The 26,075-nt window shown below is 38.1% G+C and overlaps 1 protein-coding gene across 2 annotated transcripts in view; it reads left to right on the forward strand.

Moving 5' to 3' along the window:
• The window catches only part of LOC117168858 (dynein heavy chain, cytoplasmic), a 318,168-nt gene that overhangs the window by 67,138 nt on the left and 224,955 nt on the right, over positions 1-26,075 (forward strand). For both annotated transcript variants that reach the window (XM_033354725.1, XM_033354727.1), the window contains exons 4-5: positions 2,701-2,836; positions 3,364-3,737. In XM_033354725.1, the coding sequence (XP_033210616.1) occupies positions 2,701-2,836; positions 3,364-3,737 (510 nt within the window). The remainder of the gene's footprint in view (positions 1-2,700; positions 2,837-3,363; positions 3,738-26,075) is intronic.

A 26,075-nucleotide genomic window follows, 5' to 3' on the forward strand; every position in this document is an offset into this window, starting at 1 on the left:
TGAAACTGAGAGTCTATAAAAAACCCACCGGATGCGTCCTCAGGTTGCGGATAGAAGGCTCCTGTACCTAGGATTTCTACTGAATCTGGTTACAATAATTATTGTAACCTAATTCTAATTAAGAAGCAGTTGCAAAAAATTGTCCAAGGATGGTCTGGAAGGAAAAACCTTTAAGCGGAGACTTAAAACCCATGCTGAAAGCTAAATAACTTTAAATTCTGGTGTTAGGTTTGAACGTGAAGTGATAATTTCATTAATCGATCATGCATTTCTGTATATGAAAATGATAATGGGTCTCGTATACCTCATTATCCCCCTTACTTGGAAAGTAATTGAAAATGTTGTGAAAAACATGAACAAAAATCAAATATATACATAATGTTTTCTCATTTAGACAACATAACACTTACTTTCAGAGAAAATTTAAGCATTAGAAGGCTGTCGTTACAAGCTATCGGTCATACTGTATATGATCTAATTATGCATATGGTTCCTTCTCCTGTTTGTCATTGCAAAGTATATATGTATATAAACGAAAGATCTGTGGAAAGTCTTCTGTCATGACATATTTGATCTCTTATTATATTCATTCGAACTTCTTCAATTATATATACCCTTGACGACATTTGGGGCGTCTACTTGAACCAACTCATAAGAGTTTTTTTCTAAAAACGCTCGCTACCCTGTAGGGTCAATAAAATTAATGGGAAAATTTGTGAGTTACTTTTTTCATTGCCTCTTGAGGTATATCTTTCAACGCTGGGAATATAATTAGGTTCATGTTTTGATCTTTAGCCTTTCTCGCAAAATGCAACTTAATCGAGGGGAACACCGTACTAAAATGAATTTTGACATTTTAAAAAATGACGTCTGATACATGCTGAGCTCAGCGTTTTTGCTTACCTGGGCACAATGTTTGAAAAATTGTTCGCAATTCACGCATGACCTTTTCCGTAAGCTTACTTTGCGAATGCCTAACTGTTGAATGTAAGGTTTGAATATCAGTGGCACTCAGTTCGTTTGCCCCCACCGATGGCGTGAACTGAGTATCATTATCAACCAGCAATCTTTTGATCTTTTTTATCTCAGGTGTATCATGATTCACTAGTTTGTTTAGTGCCGCTCTAGAAGTTTGTCTGTTAATCGGATAAAGCTGTACATATTTTGAGAATACAGACGAACTTGGATTTAAGCCCGGTTTTTGGTTCTGAACTTTGGCTCAAATCCAGGCCTTCCGAAAGTAAATACCAGGGCTGTGTGAAGACTGACAGTGAACTTACTTACGTCACTGTGCGAGCGTGTGACGCAGACACCCATTAGATCTTTAAGGTACAGCGCCTTATCGCTACACTTCTAAAGCCTTCCCTTTTGGGAAGGATTTTTTTCTTCTCACACAAGTTCGACTATAGGAGAGACAGCCCTACAATAGATAATCTTTAATTAAAACCATAAGTACATTAAAATTAATTATTTCTAATTTTAATTTATTATCAAATATATAGTCCTAACTAATAATTAGATTAAATTAGTTACTTTACATACATTGGTATTTAAAATTCATGATTATCTACTGTATGATCATTATCTATTGTAGGGTGGTTTCCTCTACATCCAATATTACAAAAATGAATTCGAATTTACCAATGGAACTTGACAATGGCCCTTAAAATTCAACCGTAGCCAAATCTCCCGGATTATCTGACCTAACGAGTTCAAATTTCTACCGAACTAGCGAAACTTGTGCAGCCCAGGAAACTCCAGGGCAATAAATTGTTTGAATACACTGTGTAAGATCTTTACTGCTATCCAAATGACAGGATTTCTCGAAGAATTAGACTTAAAGAGAGAAAGAGAGATGGCCTGGATTGAATACCAAAAAGCTTTCGATTTAATCTTTTGTAGACTTACCATCTGTCGGTTGGGTCTCAGCTTGTACAAAATGTAGAAGATGAGCTAATAGTTGGATCAGGAGAGAGTGAAGCAGAGGATGCTTGAGAACGTTGGTCAAGTATTGTACGCAATATCTCATCGATGTTAGCATGCTCGGGATTTTTTACTCGAGCTGCAGTAGTTTTGTTCGTAGTCCTTATCCAAATAGGTTTAATAAAAATTCAGGCATCCGCGGTGGCTTCTCAAAACTTATCTTTTCTTTGACCGCTTTACGTCTTTTGTACGGCTGTGGGGCTTGGTTTGGTCTTACTTTGACCACGACGTCAGAAAGCATGAGACATAAGGGCTATCGACATATCCTTGTGATTGGCACCTTTTTGAGACGTGACATCCTCAGACAAGCTGAATAGGATGAGTTTCCTTTCCTCAAGAATTTTTGCTCGATTTATTTTTCAGGAGTTAATGGGAAAATCCACTGTTAAAATGGTTTAATAAATTAATAAAATCTTGTTAAATAAAAAACAATAATAATGATTCATACGCAAGATTGAGAAAAAGTGATCCTGACCATGAATGTTATGGTAAGGCATCTCATACATTTATGGAATCGTAAAAAAACTTTAAGGTAGTTAAACTTCAAAAGTAAAGATTCATACGAATTTTCTTCAGAATCCGCAATAGGTAATTAGGATTTATTTAACACATTAATGCCTATTTGACATATTTTCTTTTATGTTCAAACTATTAAGTTAGTTAATCTGCAATAATTAAGGAAGTAGAACTTTTTATTTCAACGCACAATTTTTTCAGGTTCAATATGCTCAAAGTAAATGCTGTAGAATGAGTATGATAAGAGATCTTCCACCTGTTGCTGGCTCCATTATTTGGGTTAAACAAATTGATTACCAGTTAACTATGTATTTAAAGCGCGTAGAAGATGTGTTAGGTAATGTATGCATATATTTGTACATAAAATAGATTATCTGTAAATACTTGTGGCCCTAATAGTTTGCATTAGTCGGTAAACAGACAGTGTTCTACGGATAATGTTATTTCTCTCGTCCGAAATTTATGTTGTTCAAATATGTCCAGCCAAAATTTAGTTATTTCACTAATTTTACAACATTTTTTACATCACTAATGTAACAATGTCATAATTTGCTGTGCCTTGAATTCTGTACATGTCTCCTCTCAGGTTGACACGGAATCATATCAACCTGAGTTAAAAGTAACAAATTTTTTACTATTGAGTATTTACTATATTTAAAACCTTTTATAGTCTAATTCGGGAGATGCTCTAACGCCTCCAAAGCACTCCCATCTTAAAAACTGTGTTTTGCATATTATATAAGACTTCCTCATTATTTTATTTAACGTTTATCTAATATAAACGTTTATTTGAACTATTAGATTATGAATGATGTTACAAACAAAAATTGACATATAATAATAAAATATATATCTTTTTAACAGGTAAGGGATGGGAAAATCACATCGAAGGACAAAAATTAAAAGCAGATGGCGATAGTTTCCGCACAAAACTTTCAACTCAAGAAATTTTTGATGAATGGGCTCGTAAAGTACAACAACGCAACATTGGTGTTACGGGGCGAATATTCACAATAGAAAGTGTTCGCTCTCGTTCAGGCCGTGGGAATGTACTGAAACTTAAGGTCAACTTTCTACCTGAAATTATCACTCTTTCTAAGGAAGTAAGAAATCTGAAAAATCTTGGGTTCCGCGTACCTCTGGCAATTGTAAATAAAGCGCACCAAGCGAATCAACTTTATCCATTCGCAATTAGCCTGATTGAAAGTATTCGGACCTACGAGAGAACTTTAGAAAAGGTAAGCACGACTAATAATAAAGAAAATTGATATTCACTTCATGTACTTGGTTGAGTATTTACTTTTCCCGGAAAGTATCTTCAAGAAAACATAATTCGCATAGAAATTTGTTTATATTTACCGTTGACCACTTTGTACATCCTAGAACTTCCGCCTTATTCGGAACAATCCGAAACTTTAGAAACTACTCAGATGTAAGAATCAGATTCTGAAGAATTAGTATTCCTACTTTAATTGATGGTAGATTTAGATTTTGTAATTCCTGTAAGTAGCAGGATTCAAAGAAAAAGAAACAAACAAATTAAATAGTTCTGATTCAATAATTAAGATACTGTGAACGAGGCCAACGTGATTTAGGTAGCACTTCAAAAGTGGGATGAATGGGAATAAAATCCCATGTTGAGCGGAAATAGAGCGAAAACGTTCAAGTTCTTTTACTCTACCCTCCACACCCTTTCTAAATGTTTAGGAAAAGACGCCCTGATCGAAGTGCAACAGTGTAAATTATAAAGAATAGTGTGCTCAAGGAGATGAGGTAGATTAAAAATGCAGTTTGAGAGCATACGCTTGTGAAAAATTTTATCGTAAGATTTTCCAAAGAAATACGGCGTGGGCAATCAATCTCCAATCGGATTCGAGCTCGTCACATGCGCAGAACATTTCGGACTTCTACGTTTCCAATGTTACTTCTTCAAATAAATTGATGGTAGATAGTTTATATGTTACAGTCAATGTCGGAGATCAGTCATTGTCGACCATTCCTAGTCAATGTCGACATTAACTGCTGGCGTCAGTCAATTTCAACATTGATTAGCCAATGTATATCCCAAAAACTAAAGTTCGGAAATTTCCAACATTCACCAGTCATTGTTGACAATGACTCAAGCCCAGCAGTCAATGTCACTTTGCTCCGATTCGTCAGAGCTGGGGTCAGGTACGGGGAGGGAGGTGCCTAACTCACTGAAATGTTTTATATTGTTTGACTCTTTCTCAGTCAATGCGCTCTATAATTTGTTACACAGAACCAAATACAAATGGCTTCCTAATGACAAATTTAAAATTAATTCCTAAATGTTTAGGAAAAAATGTATAAGCAAATTCGCCGATTGAGTATTTTTCAGTTAAGGCCATGTGAAGAGTAGGTCACGTGACTGTATTCCTGCCATACCGACACTTTTTTTTATTTTCAAATTTATTTTCACGCGAAGCGCCACATCAATTTGAAAAATTGGGATAATAAATAAGAAGCACGAAGGAAGGTGAGCCTGGTCATAAATTCTAATAATTATGAAAAAAGTATAAAAAAGTTATTTACAAAAAAAACTTTTTAAATAATTATACAAATTTAAGACCAGACCCATCTTCCTTAGAGCTTTTTATTTACTATCCCAAATGTTCAACTCGATCTGGGGCTTTGTGTGAAAATAAGTTGGTACATACAAAAAGTGTCGGTAAGGTAGGAATGTTAAGGGCATGTGATACTTAGAAAATTATCGATTTTACCAGTTTTAGGTTCCCCTGCTTTTTTCTAGAATAATAAATATTGTGTCTCAAAAATTTGGGAAATGATAGCGAAATGCTAACGGACGTCGCTGCATACTGTTTTTGTGGGTTCATTCCAAAAAATTTTTGATTTTGCTAAAAACGTGTGTGTATATATTTCGAGGTTATGTGTGGTACAATTCTCCCGAGCGTTACTTCCAAACTACACAATATTTTGGCCGAAAACTTTACTTACAAATGAACATATTAACTATGTCCCGATACTAACCTTGTTTGTAGGCGATCAAAAAAGTTTATTTTATAAATAATTTCCAAATTATCGGAATGACAGCGCTGAAAAACGATGTAACCTCAAAATAATGCACATGCATAAAATTTTTATTCAGCACAATAACTTTTTTTTATTATCTCCCAAAACAGAGTCCGGGGACGTTCGTTATGATATTTTATAGCATGTCCGAATTCAGTTTTTCAAAATTTTCATTTTTGTGGGAAAAAGCCGGGGGAACTTTACCCGATCGACCACATGACGACTGGACCACTGGACAGAAAGGCGACAGGCGCTCGAGAACGAGTAAAAGTATTGGCCACTCTGTGACGTCAGGTATCAAAAGTGAAATTGGAAATTTGAAAAAACCAAAAATATAGTTAGATAGCTCTTGAAAAAGGAACTTGAGTCTGCATTTACAGTTTTTCTCTCGGTTACTAAATTTTCCAGTAAATAAATAAAAAATGACGTTTTTGTTAAATTGAAAAACCATGTTTTTTCACATTCAACTCGCCGTGAATAATTCGTTTATAAACGAATTAACAAATTTCTTTTTGAGTTTTATTCGTGACACTCTAGCGGAGGTTACAGTGTCTAAAAAAAGGTCAAAAGTTAATTGCTAATGTATTTTTTTTAACCCGAATGAAAATCCACGTTTTTAGACTTTCACATTAAAAAAATAAGCGAGGAAGTTTGAGCTACGACAGACTTCAAGCGATCGAATTTTCCGCCAATGTATTGGTCAACTTTTTGGAAAATCTCAACTCGATTAGATTTTTAGTTTCATAATTACAGCGAGTTTATTACGAGCTTGCTACGCGTCACCAGAGGATATTTCGGAGACTCCGCCGGAGCGCTGACGAGTGCGAGCGAGTGGACAAAACAAAGGGTGGGCAAGGACGATGTTTCATTTTTATAACAACATTTTGAACGTTTCTCGTTTGTTTACTTTCTATTTTTGTCTTTTCTTCTACACAAATGTTCATTCTTCGCTCATTCTCAGTTTTTACGTTCCTAGAGAGATTTCTATATGTAAAATTACATACCGGTTCTTCTAATTATGACATCTATTCAAGCTAGTACATCGAAGTCAACTCGTAAACAAAAGTCTAACAATGCATTGTGTAGTAAAAACAAAGACAATTGTCATTATGATAGAAAAATTAACAAAACTGCACGTGCTACGGTGAGAAATATTTCTTTTTTTGTTCATAAACTGAGTTCTAGGATGCGGTAAATCGAATTCTTTTTTATTAATTTTTTTAAAATTTAGTTTTCGGTAAAACTGAAAATTTCTTAAATTTAGAAAATGCGGTAAAGAATTTCTCAACATTGTCTCATTCTAAATATTCCTAAAACTTTCAGAAACTAGTTTTTAAAACAATGATTGTAAAATACTTTCGTAACGTTTCCCAAAAATCCAGCACATTTCAAAAGGATTTTTACACCAAAAAAAGACTGAATTTTGAAAAGAACCTCCTAAAATTTTCAGAAATTTCCGTACTTTCGGTGTTTATTTATACTCGTCGCACATGCTTACTTTAAGAATTTTTCCAACAGGGTGCTCAACATGTTTCATGCTCAGGCAAAATAATTCCCGCTAAAATTTTGAACCCTGTCAAATCATGTTGCAAAAAGAAATGTTTCGAAGAAATCAATGATAATCTTCAAGAAGATTTACACAAAACATCGTGTGGGAACTGCGAGGTTCAAAATTCAATGATTACAGAAATGATGAAAATAAAGCAGTCAGAGGACTCTACACAGTGAAACGATTGGATTTATTTTTATTTTCATCCTTAGTACATCAAAAGCAATGTATGTCAAAAATCTCTATTAAATCTATTATGCGTGAGTAAAAAACGTTTTACGACAGTTAAAAAAACGAATCAAGTGGGAAAATCTTTGTGATCTAAAGGGTAAGCATGGAAAACAGCCTGTCAAGTTAATCGAAAATGTAAAATCGTTAATTTTAGAAAATTGCGAAACTGAACCACACACTGAGTCTCATTACTCTCTGGAAATAACAAAGTTAAAATATTTCGAAAATCCGGAACTCACAATAACACGATTGTATTCTAAATTTTTGGATTTCTATTCTTTAAAAACTGGAATCACAGACTCACTAATTTTTTTCAAAACATATTACGAATATTTCAAGGGGAATCTCAATTTCGCTTTCCGGTTGCCTCGAACTGATGTTTGCAATTTCTGTTTCAGTAATTAAAACTTCCGAACGAAAGCGTAGAATTTCTCGATCACAAGAAAAATATTAAGGAATATCGAAATTTGAAACATTCAATGATTCACGAAAAAAAACAATTTGTTGCGAATTTGATTTTGGCCAAAATTTGCCTCTGCCGAAAAACGCTGTTCCCGATCAATTTTATCGGCGATTATTTGCTCTTTATTTTCAATGTACATATTTACAATTCCAAGTCAAATTTGGTAAAAAATTCTGATCACAGTTATATGATTCCGTTCATGGAAAGTCACTTAAAAAAAGGCGTGAATACTGTTTGAAACTTATTACTCCATGTTTAAAAAGAAGAAACAAAGCTTGATTGTTGCAACAAAATTTATCTTTTTTCCGATGCTTGCGGAGGGCAAAACAAAAATTATACCATGGTAGCTTTTTTTTCAATATTGTCAAATCATTTTCAAGTCGAAATCGTGCACTTATTTCCTGTACGCGTTCATTCGTATTGCCAATGCGATCGAAATTTTGGCACGTATGGTAAAAAGAAAAACGCGAAAGAAGAAATAGAAAGTGCTGAAGAATATCTGGACATCATCAGATCTGCTCGATCTGACCCTTTTATGATTGTTCAAGAAAAAGATTATAAAGTTTTGGATTTCGAATTGAAAATTAAAGATTTTATCGACGATTTAAGAAAAAAACCCCTGTAAATTAGTAAAGCGGTGAAGTTTCTATATCACCCAAACGGAAATATCCAAGCGCATTACGGATACAGCTCGGGGGAAGTTCTAAAATTTTATGTTGATCGAAAAGTTATTTTCCGAGCCTCAAAAATTTTCCGATCGCCGAAGCTCAAGTAATAACGTATGAAAAAGAAAAATACCTGAAATCTTTGCTACAATATTTGTCACCGATAGGGAACGAGTTTTTCGAATCGTATTTGAAAACTGTGTGTATTAAAAATAAAAAAAGTAAATTTGAAATTATATCACCGTGCCCAGCAAAACACACGAGGAAGTTCATTCTTAAAAAAATGCGAATAAAAAAAACCCTTATTGCGTCGAAGTGATACTTAAAAGTTTTTGTTAAAATAGTCATTGGTGAAATTTTTGGACAATATTGTCTTTGTAAGATGAATAAAAATTGAAAATGATTCTATTCTCGAACTTTGAATCTTGTTGCTTTTAAGCTTTAATATTCCTATCGTTTGTTTTGTCCACTCGCATACGGCTTACCACTTTTGGGATTTCAGCATAAAGAATCCTATATAAGAGAAAAACCTTTTCCTGGATTTCCATAGTCGGGTAATCTCAATAATCTAGGCAATCATTTATAAAAAATTAAAACTACACGAAATAAAAATCTGAAATCTCCTTTTTGAAATGAGGCCCAGATTATAATAAAATATGTACTGGTTTTTATTTTTTGTCAACGAATGGGAAATTAGAGATAAAATACTGCGGCCACCACTCGTACTATAATTTAGAAAAGTTTCGATTATTACACAACAGGTATGGCACATTCTTACATCGCCGTTAAAAATGTATATTATACACAACTTACAGCACTACATCGTAACCTTTCCTTCCGTAGACTTTTTCATACACTACATCGTAAAGCTCTAAAAGTTTACTTACGTAAAACTATAAAATTTGTTTATAGCTTATGCGTTAACCAAATTATAGAACAAAAGTTACATTCCTCTTCTGTAATACTTACATCACACTGCTATAACATTTTTACAAACTATTGTATGGAACTGGTACATCTTCATTCGGTAAAATGTTACTCAAAATTGTTACCTTGTAGTTATAGAACAAGTACGTCACTGAATAGTAATATTCGTTATATAACTAGATATAACAATGTCAACCCTTTTTTAAGGAGCAGTTACATAACGTTTTTCTGCGAATACACCTTGAAATATTTTGAATGTTAAGTCTTTTGAATCCCCTGGATTCTTTTAAGCTTTTCTGAATTCTCCGAATTCTTTAAATCCACTGCACTGCATAATTTGAAAAGAATAAACACTCTTTTCAAATTATTTAGTCTAGATCGGCGTTTTTACTGCCAGTGAATTAAGATGTACGTGTGATTTCAATTCTGTAAAATCCTTTTGAATACTTTCGATTAAAGAAGAACGATTGTTTCTTAGCCTTCAATTCTCATGATACTAAAACTATATCCTTACTATTTAGAATATAACAGTTGGTAAATTAAACACTTGAAAGAAAATATATTATCGTTTTATTATACTTACAACGAAGTATTGAGAAATATCATATGCAACTAAAATTTATGTAATCTATATTGCTTATTTTTCTTTTTCTATTCGACTCAGCTTTTTTTTAAGCTTCTGCCTGATGATTCGTTGCCTTTTTTGCAGTAAAAACACTTCATTTTTATTATTTTTATTAAACAATAATACAAATTAATATTCAATAATACACTTAATTTATTACCCAATAATATTTAAAAGAAATTACTTTGAAATTCCTTCAATACTACGATCACATTAAACATTCAGTAAAAAATGTACAATTCTTTAGTGAAAAGCAGTATAAATAGAACAAACAGTAATTACAAGTGAATACATATGTTCGTTGTAATTTTAATTTAAAAAAAACACTAGTCAGAAGAAAAAACACAATATAGATACAATATAATGTATAATATAATAATAAAAAAGGCTTTCGGACGCTTACTTCTAAGGGGACTCCATAGGCTCGTAATATATGCTTGTTTTGAAAAAAATATCTTACATCACTCGTAGGGTTACTTGTGATGTAATATATTATTGTTTAATTAAAAGTTTCCGTCCAAAAAAGTATTAAATGATAATGAGGCTACGAAAGCAAAGTTTCAAAACTATGTGGTAGTCGTATTTTATATAAAAAAAGAACGAAAAGAAATGCAGCTAAAATTTCTTTACGTTCCTTTTTGTATCTTTCGTCATAAAACTTTGCAGAAACATAATTTTGGCAAGGTGCGTCCGCGGCTTAATTATTTTTTATTAACGTTTCATACTTCAAATAGTTTTCAAGTAAATTGCATAGAATTTACATATATTAATTCTAAGATATCAGAAAATTTCCTTTAAGGGGGGGGGGGGGGATAACGTGAAAAAAATCATTTTTTGCTCTTTTTGTATTTGATTTTCTGAATGGGGAACCTTTAAAGAATATTGTGTGAAAATTTGAAATGAATCGGAGCAAAACTAACGAGGATACAGCGATTTTAGCAACCGCGCCTTATACACGACTCAGTGCAGGACAACACGACTCGGAGCTGAAAAACAGACAAAAGAATGCAGGATTCGTCGGAGACAGGAGCAAAAAGATGCTTTAGACATCATGGATGATAGCAACATTATTTATGGACCTGGCATCGATTATGAATCGATTATGTTTTATTCCAAATTTCTTAGTGTTAAGTTGCGCTTTCCCCACAACTCACGTTTTTAAAGTCGGTGCCCCTCATAACTTAAAAACTACTGCACCGATCATTTTGAAATTTTGACGATCTGTACGTTACTTGGGGAAAGCAATTATCTAACGAACGAACTTTGATTTTTTGATTTATGATGATGCAGCACCGAGTTATGAGGGGCATCGCAATTCTACTTTTTCAGGAGCCGCTTCCAAATAATTGCTGTCATTGCCGTATTTTTTAATATTTCTACATACAAATTTCATAAAATATTCTTCGAATGCTATATTTTAATGTACCACAGGTTTAATGAATAGATTTTAACTGTGTCGTAAGAAAAATCGCAAAAATGGGCCTTTTTTGCACGAATTAACGCCCCCCCCCCCCCTTATTTTTGTTCAAACCCCTGAATATAACTGCATTATTAACTAGTTTTAAAAACAAGGTTATCAACGTCGATGCTTACAATTGCTTAAACTGCTTATTACTTTTCACATAACTTTTATTTCAATTTAAATAACGTTGAAATTTTAGAATTGGAGTCTAATCTTGATAAGCGTTTACTATTAGAAATGATACGAATAGAAATAGATGACAACTCTATTAAGGGGTCACATGGGTTTTTGAAATCTAAAAAAATCAAATTTTTTATCTTATAGAGTACAATAAGTCAAGAATATTCTCCCAAATTTTCAAGTCGATCGGAGATGTTCCCTTTCGAAATTCGTATCATTAGATTCCGCCGGCGAGGAGTATCGCAAGTATATCGAGGCACCTGTATACCTATTGTTTGCCTGTATTTCTCGCTTGATTCTCTCGCTTTCTAAGGGTCACTCTTTTTAAATATTTTAGGTTTAGGCAGTTTTCACAATTCTATTGAAATTTGGAACAATTCTAGGTAGGATAGAATAGTGGTTGAACGAATTTTTTTTATTTGATGACAACTTATTTCACAAGACAATATGTGGTGAAAATGTTACCCTAAATGGTACTTTTTTGTATAAAACTCTGCCAAAAATGCAAACTTCGATTTTTTTTTATCCTTCGCTCAATATCGAGCTATATTCACCTGCTAAAAGAAAATATTTGGTTTTTTAGTTTCCAATGGGTGTTTGAAAACCAGGTCACAACAGACGAATTTTCACAACTTTTTAATGAAAATTTCGGAAAATATTGTTAAAATTTGGTTATTTTATATATTTAAAAGTTTGAGTAAAACAAATATTTTATTATATTTACAAAAATTAGATAGTATTCTTTTATTAGCCTTTTCAAAATCTATGTAACCCTTTAAGAAAGGTATCTTATTTCGTCCGTCGGAATATATGCAGGAGGTGTGACGGTCAAATATCGGATGGCATTGTTTAGAGACGTTTCTAACCACCGCTGTTTGGTGGCGAAAAAATCGCACGAAATTTCAAGTTCGTTATACTTTCTTATGATGGCTAATAATAAAAAATTTCAATTTTAAGAAAATAAAAATAAGTTGTCAGGTCCGAAACCATTTCAGATCATGCAGCTTCGTGCCACAGAATCGTTCGCCCTTTTTAAATATGTTACTTTACATAGTCGTCATGTGAGGTTCCCCCTCGGGCCCATTAGTATCCAAGGTCTATTGTTTCACTCTTTTTTGTTAAATATTTTTCGCCATACTTTTCTGTCCTAGCATACTTCTCTAGCTTCCTTCAAGTCCATGCATTTCTTATGCAAACTCTCGTGTTTCTGTGGCTTCTGAAGTCTCTTCTAAATAGGGTATCATTTGCGCATTCTAACCATTGTTTACGTAGTCTGCCTCTATGTATGCTGCCATTTACTTTATCTTGATACATTTCTTTCGTTAGTCGTTCATATTTCATTCTCTCAACATGCCCGAACTATCTTAACCATTTTTCCCCATGTGTCAACTTGTGTTTCTTCTGCACCACATTCTTTGAGAATTATCTCGTTACTCTCTTTGCCCATCAGAATTTTTCCGCATATTATGTGCAGAAATTTCATGTCAAGTGAATTGAATGCGTGTCAATTCGCCTTAACTCTTGGTCCATTTCATTTTAAAAAATTAATAAAAATGGTATGTATGAGTCAAGAGGCTGATCAATGAGCTATAAGAGTATAACTCCACATTTTTGGGTAAAATTATTAAAAATTACGTAAGTTATTAATTTTTAATTTAAAAAAATTTACATTCTCGTTTGTTTTTCTTAAAAATTTGGGTCATAATATAATTTGTTTTTGCAAACATATTCAATAGCGGCTGCGCGGGAAATGTTTGAATATGTGAGGTAAAAAACACCTGTTGTGCCATTTGCGCAATAAAAAGGAGTTGTATAATTTAAGGGTTTAACTATCGCAAATTAAAATGAATTGGTGGACACTGAAATTAATTCGTGCTGACGAATTCAAATTAATAAGGTCCCCTAAAAGTTTTTTGCGAATTTACACGAATTAACAACCAGCTCCAATTTGAGATTGTCGCAAAGCAAGATTCACTGAGGCTTCTAGAACTACTGTCCGTAAAGTATCGGGCCTACCTTTATATCTCCACGCCATAGGGTTCGAGCGACCTTTGTGGGGCATGAACGTCAACAGTAAAGCCTCACGAACCTATCGGTAGCTTGCTCATACTTGCCGGACGTATAGTTCATGCGTAGCGTGTTTTTGTTTTCAAAGCCATTTTTTATTTCGGCGAATTTTGTGATTGTTAAAAATGACTGAAAAACAAGATCAACGAATTTGCATCAAATTTTGTTTTGAACTCGGAAAAACGAGTCCGAAAAACTACTCAGATGATGCAGAGGGCTTTTAGGAATGAGTGTATGAGCAAAACATGAATAAAAGAGAGGTATGATGTTTCAAAGGAGGCCGACCTTCGACGACAAAAACATTGGATAACTATGGAGCGGGTGCGACTTGCGATCGAATAAGATCGTCGTATGGCTGTGCGGGAACTAGAAGAAGACCTTGGAATGCCAAAAACGCTTAAAAATCGCTCAGGACAACTTAGAAATGATCAATAACGATGATACTGTGCTTAAAAAGGTTATTACTGGTGATGAATCATGGGTTTATGGTTATGATCCTGAAACAAAACAACAGCCTTCACAGTGGAAGCATTCTAGATCGCCAAGACCGAAAAAAGCACGTCAAAGTTGGAGCAGTGTGAAGTCAATGTTGATGGTTTTCTTCGATAATGAAGGTGCTGTGCATCACGAATATGCACCGAAAGATCAGACAATCAATAAAGAATATTACGTTCAAATTTTGTAACGTTTGCGTGAAGCTGTGAGAAGAAAACGCCCGCAGTTTTGGTCAATTGGTGACTGTCTTCTCCATCACGATAATGCCCCAGCGCATTTATCGAATCTTGTGCAGCAGTTTCTGAGTAAATACAGTATCGCATTGCTTCGATAACCTCCGTACAGTCCCGACAGAGTCCCCAGTGACTTTTGGCGGTTTCCAAAACTCAAAAAACCACTCAAAGGACAGCGATTCGATGACAAAACGACGGTTGAAAAGAATGCGACGAGCGTACTCAAGGCCATCCCTAAAAGTGAGTTCCGGGACTGTTTCGAGAAGTGGAAACATCGCTGGAACTGTGTTATTCAATCAAGTGGGGATCATTTTGAAACATGAGTTTTCTAAATTGAATGACTTATAAAAACGAACAATTTTTAAATGTGCATTAGTTTGATATCTATAAAGTTTGGGAATGATGCAGATACGCAAAATATTAACTTAGGGTTTATAATAAATGAATAATTTGTTATTGGCAATCTTATAATTATAAACTCGCAATGTGGGGGAAATTAAACGTTGCTTGCGTGTATGCCTTATAGAGTATGTTCTGAATATAACATAATCTTAAAATTTTGAAGAAATTTGATCGATTTTAATTGAAAAAGAGCTTATATCAAAAATAAAAAGGTGTAGTGAAATAGGGTTAAAAAAAGAGATCATGTTCTCGAAGACCCTCCACTTACTTTTGATCATGTGCCCAAACCAGTGGATGTTGAATCATTTTAGAGAGAAGTCTACGTAGTTCGTCTGTCACTGAAAGAAGACTCAAAGAAGGTAAATAGCTTCAAAGAGCTGTGTAACACCCTCATAATACCTGAGGAATAATGCCCACCCATCACAACCGAGGAGGTGAAAAAGGTAGATATCATTTTTCGGAATATCGGACCAATGTGACAAGAGAACCTGCTCAACGAGAAATGTGTTTGCAAAAACACTGAATCTTACTATCGCTGCCTATCGAAGGCCTAGATTGAATAAAGGAAAGCTTTTGTCTGGATTTTCTTTGGAAACCTAAATTCACTATCTTATCTTGAAAATATTGTGTGACAACTAACAACACCACCTTTCAGAAATGTGTCTTTTAGCGTGACATCATGAGCCCTCTCCTCTTTCTTCTCACACAGCTGCCACTATCTTCGGTCCTTCGCAATGTCCAAAGTTACTTCGGTGACAAATCCGCATGTCGAAATCATAATCTCACTTATCTGTTTTACATAGATAATGTAAGGATTGTCGAGGAGTATACTCAGGAGATTGGAATGGAGCTTGGGTTAGAAAAATGCGCCAAGATTCATTTGAATCGAGGAGAAGTTACTGGCATTCCCGGAGACCCTGCGCCCGTCGAAAGAGGCGCTAGTCGACACCTTGGCACTAGAGAGACTTACACATACTTGGATATGACACGGAGTTGCATTAACTTTACATCTCACGTTATCAAGGTGGTAGCGGATTACTAATTCTTGAATGTTTTCACAACAGAATCATTCTAGGTATAGCACACATAGTCTTAAATTGCCGAGATTCTCTTCTTAAAGTTATCAGGAAAAATACTAAGTGTGGGCAAAGGAGCGTTTCTGTACAACGAAGCGGAGGAGCCTGCTGAAACTCTTGGCCTTGACTTCAATATCAGGGGTGAGCTAAATATATCAAACATCCATCTCAAGTACTCACTCGAGATGCGTTAAGAACAACGTCCATCCATATGCACAATGCGGAACTAAGAATGGCTTATTCCCAACTCGCGACATTAGCCCTGGTATTGCGACGCTAAACGCTCCTACGAAAATAGAGTCAATTATCGAAACAGTTTTTGACAGTTCTGATAGTTACATTCAGAATATTGTGGTAAGCCAGTTACCCTGATCATTATTACTCATGAAAGAGCTAAGCTTTAACTGGATAATAACCTGAAAAGATTCCCTGCATGTCAACGAAATGGCATGATACTTTCGAGAGAAATACAGAAGAAGGTCATACTTGCGTTGCTCCGTGTCCTCAGGGTGCATGAGACTTTTGCGGCTGCGCCGTATTGAGTTCCTCACAAACTGTAACCAACTATCTCATGGCCTTGAAACGTGGTTACAGCTGAACCGTTACCGCAATTTTATGAAGGTCCAAAAGTTTTTAATAATCCATGTTCGCCTTATTAGATACGTTATTATTTATTTATAATTTTAAAAATTAACTCTGGCATTTTTGTACGCCAGCGGTTTCGCCAGTACAGAACCAGTAATAGTGTGAAGTACCGTACGCCAATACTGCGGAGCATTACAAACCGGTACTGCGCCAGTCGTGTATTTCCACCTGGGTAGACTTCATTTTAGGTTGGTATGTATGTAGGTACGTAGGTAGGTTTCATGTTTTTGCATCGCAACGTCTTTATGAGTATTTTTCTTAAAATTTTCACTCTTTTACAGCAGACAGGTAGACACTTGCGTTTTTCTCGCTTTCTAGAATTTCCCCTTCAAGTGTGCTACCCTTTGTACTTCTTTCAGTTGCATTCGTTTTAATCGCGTCCTTTTTCATTTGACTAGTTCCTGCTTGCCATATTTCCGGTAACTTAAAATCTCTACCTCAGCGGGAATCTCGAGATTGAGCTTCTATCTGAAAATGGGTTAAATTCTGTGTTTGTGCAGTCCTCATCCATTTCCTGTAGGTTACTTTTAGATCTGTCTGAATCGGAGTTGCAATGAAGTTTTACCAGCGCTACGTGCGTGGAGGGGTGGACCGAAATAACTGGGAACGGGTATACGCTCAAAACTCTATCCTACCCCAGTTCCTGGGGGCCCAGCCTTCGTTTAATCGGTCCCGAAAAACATGGATGGACCGGAACACTGCAGATTCCGATCTTTGCAGCCACTACGCACTTCCTGATGAATGCACGAAGGGAATGGTCTCAGATCCCATAGTGTGGTTGACACCTCGGCAGTACAAACACGCATGAGCCTCTCGCCACGTCAGCGGGTTAGGCAAATGGGGGGATATAGCAAATGTTTATGTTATGCATTAATATAAGAGAGAAGCTTCAGTATACTTAAATATACTCTATAAATACATAGAAAAAGAAAGGTGATTCCTATTTCGTGTATAATGGGAAACATGACAAATACCCGAAGCGAAAAACTTATTAAATTAAGTGAAAAAGATAGAAATATAAGACGTCGCCCCACCCCATCGGAACCGCGTTAGCATTACTTCAATGCGGGGGCTGCCTCTGCGCTCTTCTCAGTACAGCTATCTCCTTTCTTTTTCCTTTTGTTTGGATAAAAGTCCTGATTGCTTTATAAGCGCATTTCCATCCTTCCTTTGATGTGACTAGGCTCGTCATCAGGTTCCTCGCGTTGAAGGGTTTTCTCGGTTTCCTAGAGAACACTGCTCTGAATCGATTCTGATGAAACAGAAACTTACGTGATCAGTCATGTCCCGAAAGCGCCTGTGTCAAGTAATTGTCGACCTCCCCACATGGACGACTTAACCATACTGCGATGTCCGGGAGCAGTTGATACGCCCGATGCCCGTGTCTTCCGGTTAACTACTCTTCTTTCCATTTGACCATCAGATCTTTCCTAGACTCTTGCTTCTCCTTGCTTTAATAGTTTTCAGTTCTTTCTTTGGACAGTAGGTATATGTTTGGTATCCACGCAACGACCCTCAGCGGTTCCACCTACGTTATGCATCAGGCTAGCTAGAGCTGACATCGTTATCTCGGCTTTTTCCACAATCTCCTCGATTTGAACTGCGAACGTGGTCTTGGTATCTAACCACACTCCCGTCGGTTTCAAGGTTTCAAGGCATGTCCAGGTCCAGTAGTTCGTCGTACTTAACGTTCCAGAGCGAAGGGTAAAGCACTGATCCCTGAGGGATTCCGCTATTCACTCCCTTGACACTAGTCGTTCCTTCTGCTTCTGACACGATCTCTTTTTCTGATAAGTATGAAGCTATCACACTAATCAGGCTCTCGTCTATTCCACGTTCTCTAAGGGCGTCGAGTATGTATTGCCAGGATGCACTGTTGAATATGCCTTTATTTTCGGTGCTATGCTTATCAGCTTATTCACGGCATCAACTGTTTGCTTACCTTCTCTAAACCCATACTGGCTATGTGATAGGCCCCCTGTACACAATAGTTTGTCCTTCAGCTTGATCAGGATTAGTCGTTTTAACCGCTTCCATTCGATGTACAACGGGCAGGTCGGTCTGTAAGAGCTGGGAAGTGCCACCGTCTCTCATCATTACATTTGTCTTTCTCCCTCTCTCTTCTGTATGACCATTAACTCCAGTGTTCCTCCCAAACAGAAGGCCCAGGGGCACAAACTCCTTCATTTGCTAGACCGCCTTTCCCTTCTACTCCCATCTCTTCTCCCTCCCACCTTGTTTCCTAAACTATTCCTATTCTCTTTTTTATACAGTGGGATGTTCAACCCCTCCCTCCACCCTGTTAGGAATCCATCCACCATCTATCATTTTTTCACTACTTCTTCAGCCTCTCCGTTACCTCTTGTTTGCGAAACAGCCACGCATCGTTTTCTACCCCGTCCAATATGATCTTACGTGTGGTGATATTAAGGGACGTAAGTTAGTTTTTCGTCCATTGACCTCGCCCCGACGAATAGAGTGGAACCGGGACGATAAGCATGTTAGTCGTAGATACCTTGTTTAACACCGACAGATTTACAGATCAAATCTGTCGAAAACAATGCTTGTATCAGCTTCGGAGAGTTTTCTTCACTGATGCTCCAGTCAGAATGCGTCCTAGAGGCACGTCGACGTATTTATAGGTCTCTGCAGTGTCAAGGTGTCTCATACCACTTATATCCACAAAAGTGCAAGTTGAATTTTTTTTACCAAAAGCAAAGGGATCATGGTATCGCGCTGAAAGGCTCCCTTCTAGAAGGTGACGTTGTTAGTGGCAACACGGTAATTTTCAGATGTGATAGTAAGTCTCGTTACGCAAAGGGACATCAATCTCTCTATGCGTCTCTCTATGTGTGTATGCACCTTCAAGCTTTTCAACAGACAGCGAAAAGTCTATTGGATGTTAAATCGAAAGCTTTCTGTCAGTGAATCCTGATCATTGAGAGGACACGCCACTGCGCAATGGGTTGATATTATTAGTATCTTCTTTTAACTCCATCTTTTTTGGGATCTTGTATACCTCTCTCCAAAAAGTATCTACCTCGGTGGGCTTAAATGAATTTTTCATAGAAACTGGGAGATGCTGAAGAGGCGTGATTGGTCAGCGAGAAACTATCGATTCTACCTGACAAATCTTGCCGTCTTCTGTATATTTCTTCTTGCGTCAGATAACATCCGTATTTTGACAACAATATGCTGCGTAACTGTCAGCAGCTCTGACTTGTTCAGTGTGCGATTGTAGATAAACTGAACAATTGATTGCCTATAGGTCGGACTCTTCTGAGATATTGTCACGAAGGGAGGCATCAGTTTCAGCCAGATATTGTGGCTTAGGTGCAACCTGCATGTTAATGTTCCTACTTGTCCTACTTGTCCTGATGCGAGATATGCTGGAACTCTGGGTGTTTCTGGCACTATAGATTGTGTACATGCCAGAAAGCCTCCAGCAGGGATGATGAACTCTACTATCGGCGAGAAAATTCTAGTCCTCTGACTTTGACGTTGAAAAAGTAAGTAAAGAAAAAACGGTAGGTTTATGAAAGAACTTTCATTTTAAGGGTGCAAATGTTGTACGTTAATGAGACGAAAAGTAATATTCCAAAAAAAATTTTGTAGCTGACAGATCTGAAAATCTGATTGAAAGCAAGGAAATTTGATAACTTTTAAAAACAGTGTACTTGAAGCATAGTTTTTTATTGAAAAAATAATAGGAAAAATTTGAAAAAGCGTAAGAAACTGCTGAAAAACTCGGACACTTAAGTATTAGGGGTGAGCAAAATGCATCAAATCTTATCTATCTCGATTACTCACTCCTGAAAGCCCGGATTAAGAAAGCACAAGAGAAAAAACTTCCGAGAACAGCTCCTCGATAAGAGGATGCACGGCATCTTCCACAAAAATGTGGAGGATTAGTCAATGCCGTGTGAGCTAGCTTTTGCTTTCCTTCAGTCACCCGGATTGAAGTCTGGCACGGAGGGTTTCATTTTGGTATGTCAAGATGGTGTCATTTCCCTCGTAACATACCGTCGTCACATTTTGAGCCAAGACATTCCCAATGATAGCTGCAGGGCGTGCCATGTACACCCCGAACATTTAGCACATATACTACATAGTTTCCAACTCATGCGGGAACAACCTACATCCAAAGGCACAATGTGGCACTAAGAGTGCTTTATTACCATATCTGTCACTCTTACGGCATTAACCTTAATTTCGCTCCTGTAAATGCTCCTAGTGAAATAGAGTCAATTGTCGAGAATGTGAAGTGCCGCATATACTGGAACTTTATATTCTCGACAATTGTTTCTGTTGCACACTCGAGGCCTGACATAGTTCTTCTTGACATCAAAAAGCGAACCATGTTCGTTATCGCATTTTCAACACCAGCTTACAAAAACATCATAGCCAAGGAGAATGAAAAGAAAGAGAGGTGTAAAGACCTTATAAGCGAGTTAAGACGATTGTACCCGGAATATTCTTGGAGGTGCCAAGCTTTCACTGGTTAATAGCTTGAAAAGCATACCTGCCTGTGAACAGTATGCGAAAACACGTGCGGGAAAAATGCAGAAGGCAGTCGTCCTTGGGTCGCTTCGTGTCCTGAGGGTGCACGAGACTTTTCCCCGGTCGTCGTATTGATTCTGTTACTGACTGTAACCACCTATCTCACGGTGGTGAGACGTGGTTATAGCTAAAATTTTACCGCAATTTCGCTGGTAAAATAGCAATAGCTGCTAATCTGGAAAATTGCACGCGCTCCCAGCGAAATCGCGGTAAAATTTCAGCCACAACCACGTCTCACGACCGTGAGATAGGTGGTTACAGTCTGTAAAGGAATCAATACGACGATCCAGCAAAAGCCTCGCGCACCCTAAGAACACGGAGCGACCCAAGGACTACCGCCTTCCGCATTTTTCCCGCAAGTGTTTTAGCATATTTTTGACGCGCAGGGATGCTTTTTAGGCCATTAGCAAGTGAAAGCTTGGCACCTTCAAGAGCGTCGAAGATAAGGACCATTATTTTAACAGAATATTCCGAGTACAATCTTTGCAACTCCCTTATAAGGTCTCAATACCTTTCTTTCTTTTTATTCTCCATGGTTATGATGTTTTTGTCAGCTGGTGCCAAAAATTCGATAACGAACATGGTTCGCTTCTCGAAGTCAAGAAGAACCATGTCAAGCTTCAAATGAGCAACAGAAACAATTGTCGTGAATATAAAGTTCCAGTATATATGGCACTTCCCATTCTCGACAATTGACTCGATTTCCCTAGGAGCATTTAGAGGAGCGATATTAAGGTTAATGCCGTAAGAGTGACAAAGATGGTAATAAAGAACTCTTAGTGCCGTATTGTGCCTTTGGATGTAGGTCGTTCCCGCATGAGTTGGGCAACTAGATGGTATGTGAAAATGACACCGTCTTGGAATGCCAAAATGAAACCCTCCGTACCAGACTTCAATCCGGGCGATTTAAGGAAAGCAAACGTTAGCTCACACGACATTGACTGATCCTCCACATTTCTGTGGAAGATATCGTGCATCCTCTTATGGAGGAGCTGTTCACGAAAGTTTTTCTCTTGTGCTTTCTTAATCCGGGCTTTCAGGAGTGAGTACTCGAGATAGATAAGATTTGAAGCATTTTGCTCATCCCTAATACTGAAGTCAAGTCCGAGTGTTTCAGCAGCCTCCTCCGCTGCTTTGTACAGAAACGCTGCTTTGCCCACTTCTTCGTGATTCCTGACCATTTTAAGAAGAGGGTCTCTTCCATTTGCAACTCTATGTGCTGTACCCAGAATAATCCTGTTGTGAAGACATTCAAGACTCAATATTCCGCGACCACCTTGACGGCAAGAGATGTACAGTCGCGGAACGGAAGACTTAATATGCATGCTTTTGTTCATCTGCATAACCTTTCTTGTCCGGATATCAAGGGATCTGAGTTCGTTCTTCGTCCATGGAACTACTCCAAATGAATAGAGTACTACTGGGACGGCAAGCATGTTCGTTGCAAGATACTTTGTTCCTCGCCCACAGTTCGGAAGACCAAATCTGTCTGATGAGACGTTCGTATCTGCTTCAGAGAGTATCCTTTATAGATGTCACATCCTGTATGCGGCTTTGTGGCAAGCCCAGGTATGTATAAGTCTGTCGAGCACAAAAGTGTCGTATAGCGCTTCTATCAACGAGCTCAGGATATTCAGGGATGCCATTAAATTTTTCTCGTTTCAAATAAACCTTGGCGCATTTGTGTAATCCAAATTCCATTCCAATTTCCTCAGTATATCGTTCGACAATCCCTAGAGCTAGATATAGTTGCTCTTTGTTTTTAGCACAGATCTTAAGATCGCCCATGTAAAATACATGAGTGACCTTGTACTTTCGATCTGCAGGTTTGCCGCAAAAGTGCCCGTCGGAATGGCGAAGTGCTAGAGATAGTGGCAATAATGTAACATAAAAGAGGAGTGGGCTTCTGGTGTCGCCCTGAAACACACCTCTCTGAAAGGTGACCTTGTTAGTTGTCACATGATTTTTTCCCGATGAGATAGTAAATCTGGTTTTCCAAAGCGGCATCAATCTCTCTATGCACCTAACTATATGCGGTTGAACCTTTAAGATTTCCAAAAGACAGATGATAAGTCTATGGGAGGTCGAATCGAAAGCTTTCCAATAATCAATCCAGGCCATCGATAGGTCACGCTGGTAGAATGCTGCATCTTTACAGACACACCTATCGATGTTCAGGTTCTCCCGACACCCGGCTACGCCTTTCTTTGAGCTTCGTTGTTCATACATTTCTTGCTACACAGGTTCAATTGTCCGAACAATCTTATCATTTAGGATAGCTGTAAATATCTTATAAAGTGTGTTCAGACAAGTTATTCGCCTGTAATTCGTCGGGTCAGCTAAGTTGCCTATTTTCGGCAGGAGTATTGTGCGCCCTTCCACCAACCACTCCGGAATCGGCTCTTCCGACTTCAAATATGAGGTGAAAATACGGGCCAAATGCTGATGGGTTGAAGGAAACTTCTTCCACCAGAAGGTTTTGATACAATCTGGTCCCGGTGCGGAATAGTTCTTCATCCCTCTTAATACTTTTTTCACCTCCTCGGTAGTGATGGGTGGGCATTCTTTATCAGGTGTTATGAGGGCAACACATAACTCCTTGAAGCTATTTATATTTTCTGAGTCTTCATCCAGTCTATACTGCACTTCGTAGACTTCTCTCCAAAATACTTCGACCTCCTCTGGTTTGGGCGGATGTTCGAAAGTAACCGGAGGGTCTTGGAAGAGTCGAGATGGGTCAGAGAGAAACTGTTGATTTTCTCTGACCCACCTCTCCCTCCGCTCTAGACTTCTCTTTGCGTCAGATAGCATCCGTATTCTCTCAACAATATGCTGCCTGATGGTCAGCAGCTTTGACTTGTTAAGTGTGTGAAAACGGGTTCGAAGTTCGCGCGCGAACTTTCGAACCTTGGCGTTAAAATTCCTGCCAGATGTGATATAGTCAATCACACACTGAATCCCGCATGCAGTGTTTTTGGTCTTATGAACAAACCGTTGGTTTTGTTTTACGGTTCGCATCGGCCAAAGCTCGCGCTGCATTGTACGCACAATAATAGATAGCCCAGAGGTCAGATTCTCCGGAAAAATGTCCACGAAGCTCGTCATCCATTTCAGCCAGATCTTTAGGCTTGAGTGAAACCTTGGTGTTAATGTTTCTCCGGGTCGTAAAGCATCGCTCTTCCTCTATTGGATGCCTGCCCGCGGTTGGTCTTAGTTTCGCCTCTCTTTCTCTGTTGCCGGCTTGTTCTAGCTGTGGTAGAGTATGCGTTCCGCTTACATAGCCCCTTTCTCGGAGTAGTTCAGCATGGTTCCGCAGACGTTGCTGCGAAAAGTGCGATAGCTCCAGGTGTCCCGCCGATTTATCACATTGAATCCATTTTCATTGGCTCCCATAGCTCTAGATTGGTCGGCATTGTTGGCCGACCCGTTGTCGGGAGCCCTGCGCGTTCTGTTGTTTTGAACCGCACTTACTACAACTGTGTTTGGTGTTGTCATTGTTGTTCCCACGAGAAGCTAGGAAGAGGGGTTCGTCCATCCCTGTAGAGCCCCGCATGCAAGGATAAGGCTACGTACTCTGAGAGGTCGCCCGGTATCCCAGAGTCACCGTTCTATACACCTCACCCAGGTGCCATTCAGCTTTCGGCACGGTTTTCACACCTCCACTTGGGTGTTAATTCCTTTGGGACCACCCCTGGACAATTGTGCGCGACTGCCTATTTATTTTTGTAACCATATTCAGCAGAAACCCTTGATACGCCTACTCTACCACATCTAGAACAAGCCAGCAACAGAGAAAGAGAGGTGATACTAAGACCAACCGCGGGCAGGCATCCAGTAGAGGAAGAGCGATGCTTTACGACCCGGCGAAGCATCAACACCAAGGTTCCTCTCAAGCCTAAAGATCTGGCTGAAATGGATGATGAGCTTCGTATACATTTTTCCAAAGAATCCGACCTTTGGGCTGTCAATTATTGTGTGTATAATGCACCGAGAGCTTTGGCAGATGCGAACTGTAAAACAAAACCAACGGTTGATCATATGACCAAAAGGCGAATACATCAATTTGCCATAAATATAGGCTTGGATAGAGAGTACGCGTCCCGCATTCAGTGTGTGATTAACTACATCAGATTTGATAGGAATTTCACCGCTCAGGTTCGAAAGTTCGCGCGCGAACTCTAGAGTCTAGAGCGGGGGGAGAGGGAGGGAGAGATGGGCAGAGAAAATCAGCAGTTTCTCTCTGACCCATCTCGACTCTTACTCTCCAGTTACTGCGACCACCCGCCCAAGCCAGAAGAGGTCGAAGTATTTTGGAGAAAAGTCTACGAAGTGCAGCATAATCTGGGCGAAGATTCACAAAATATAAATAGCTTCAAAAGGAGCTGTGTGATGTCCGCATAGCACCTGATCAAAAATACCCACCCATCACTACCGAGGAGGTAAAAAAGGTATCAAGAGGGATGAAGAACTATTCCTCACCGGGACCAGATTGTATCAAAACCTTCTGGTGGAAGAACCTTCCTTCAACCCATCAGTATTTGGCCCGTATTTTCACCTCATATTTAAAGTCGGAAGAGCCGATTCCGCAGTGGTTGGTGGAAGGGCGCACAATTCTCCTGCTGAAAATAGGCAACTTAGCTGACCCGAAGAATTACAGGCCAATCACTTGTCTGAACACACTGTATAAGATATTCGCAGCTATCATAAATAATAGGATTGTACGGGCAATTGAACCTGCGTGGCAAGAAATGTATGAACAACGAGGCTCGAAGAAAGGCGTAGCGGGATGTCGGGAGAACATGCTCATCGATAGATGTGTCTGTAAAGATGCAGCATTCTACCAGCGTGACCTATCGGTGGCCTGGTTTGATTATCGGAAAGCTTTCGATTCCATCTCTCATGATCGTATCATTTGTCTTTTGAAAAGCGTAAAGGTTCATTCGCA

The sequence above is a fragment of the Belonocnema kinseyi genome, chromosome 3, assembly GCF_010883055.1.
Source record: "Belonocnema kinseyi isolate 2016_QV_RU_SX_M_011 chromosome 3, B_treatae_v1, whole genome shotgun sequence".
In the NCBI taxonomy this organism is placed as follows: domain Eukaryota; kingdom Metazoa; phylum Arthropoda; class Insecta; order Hymenoptera; family Cynipidae; genus Belonocnema; species Belonocnema kinseyi.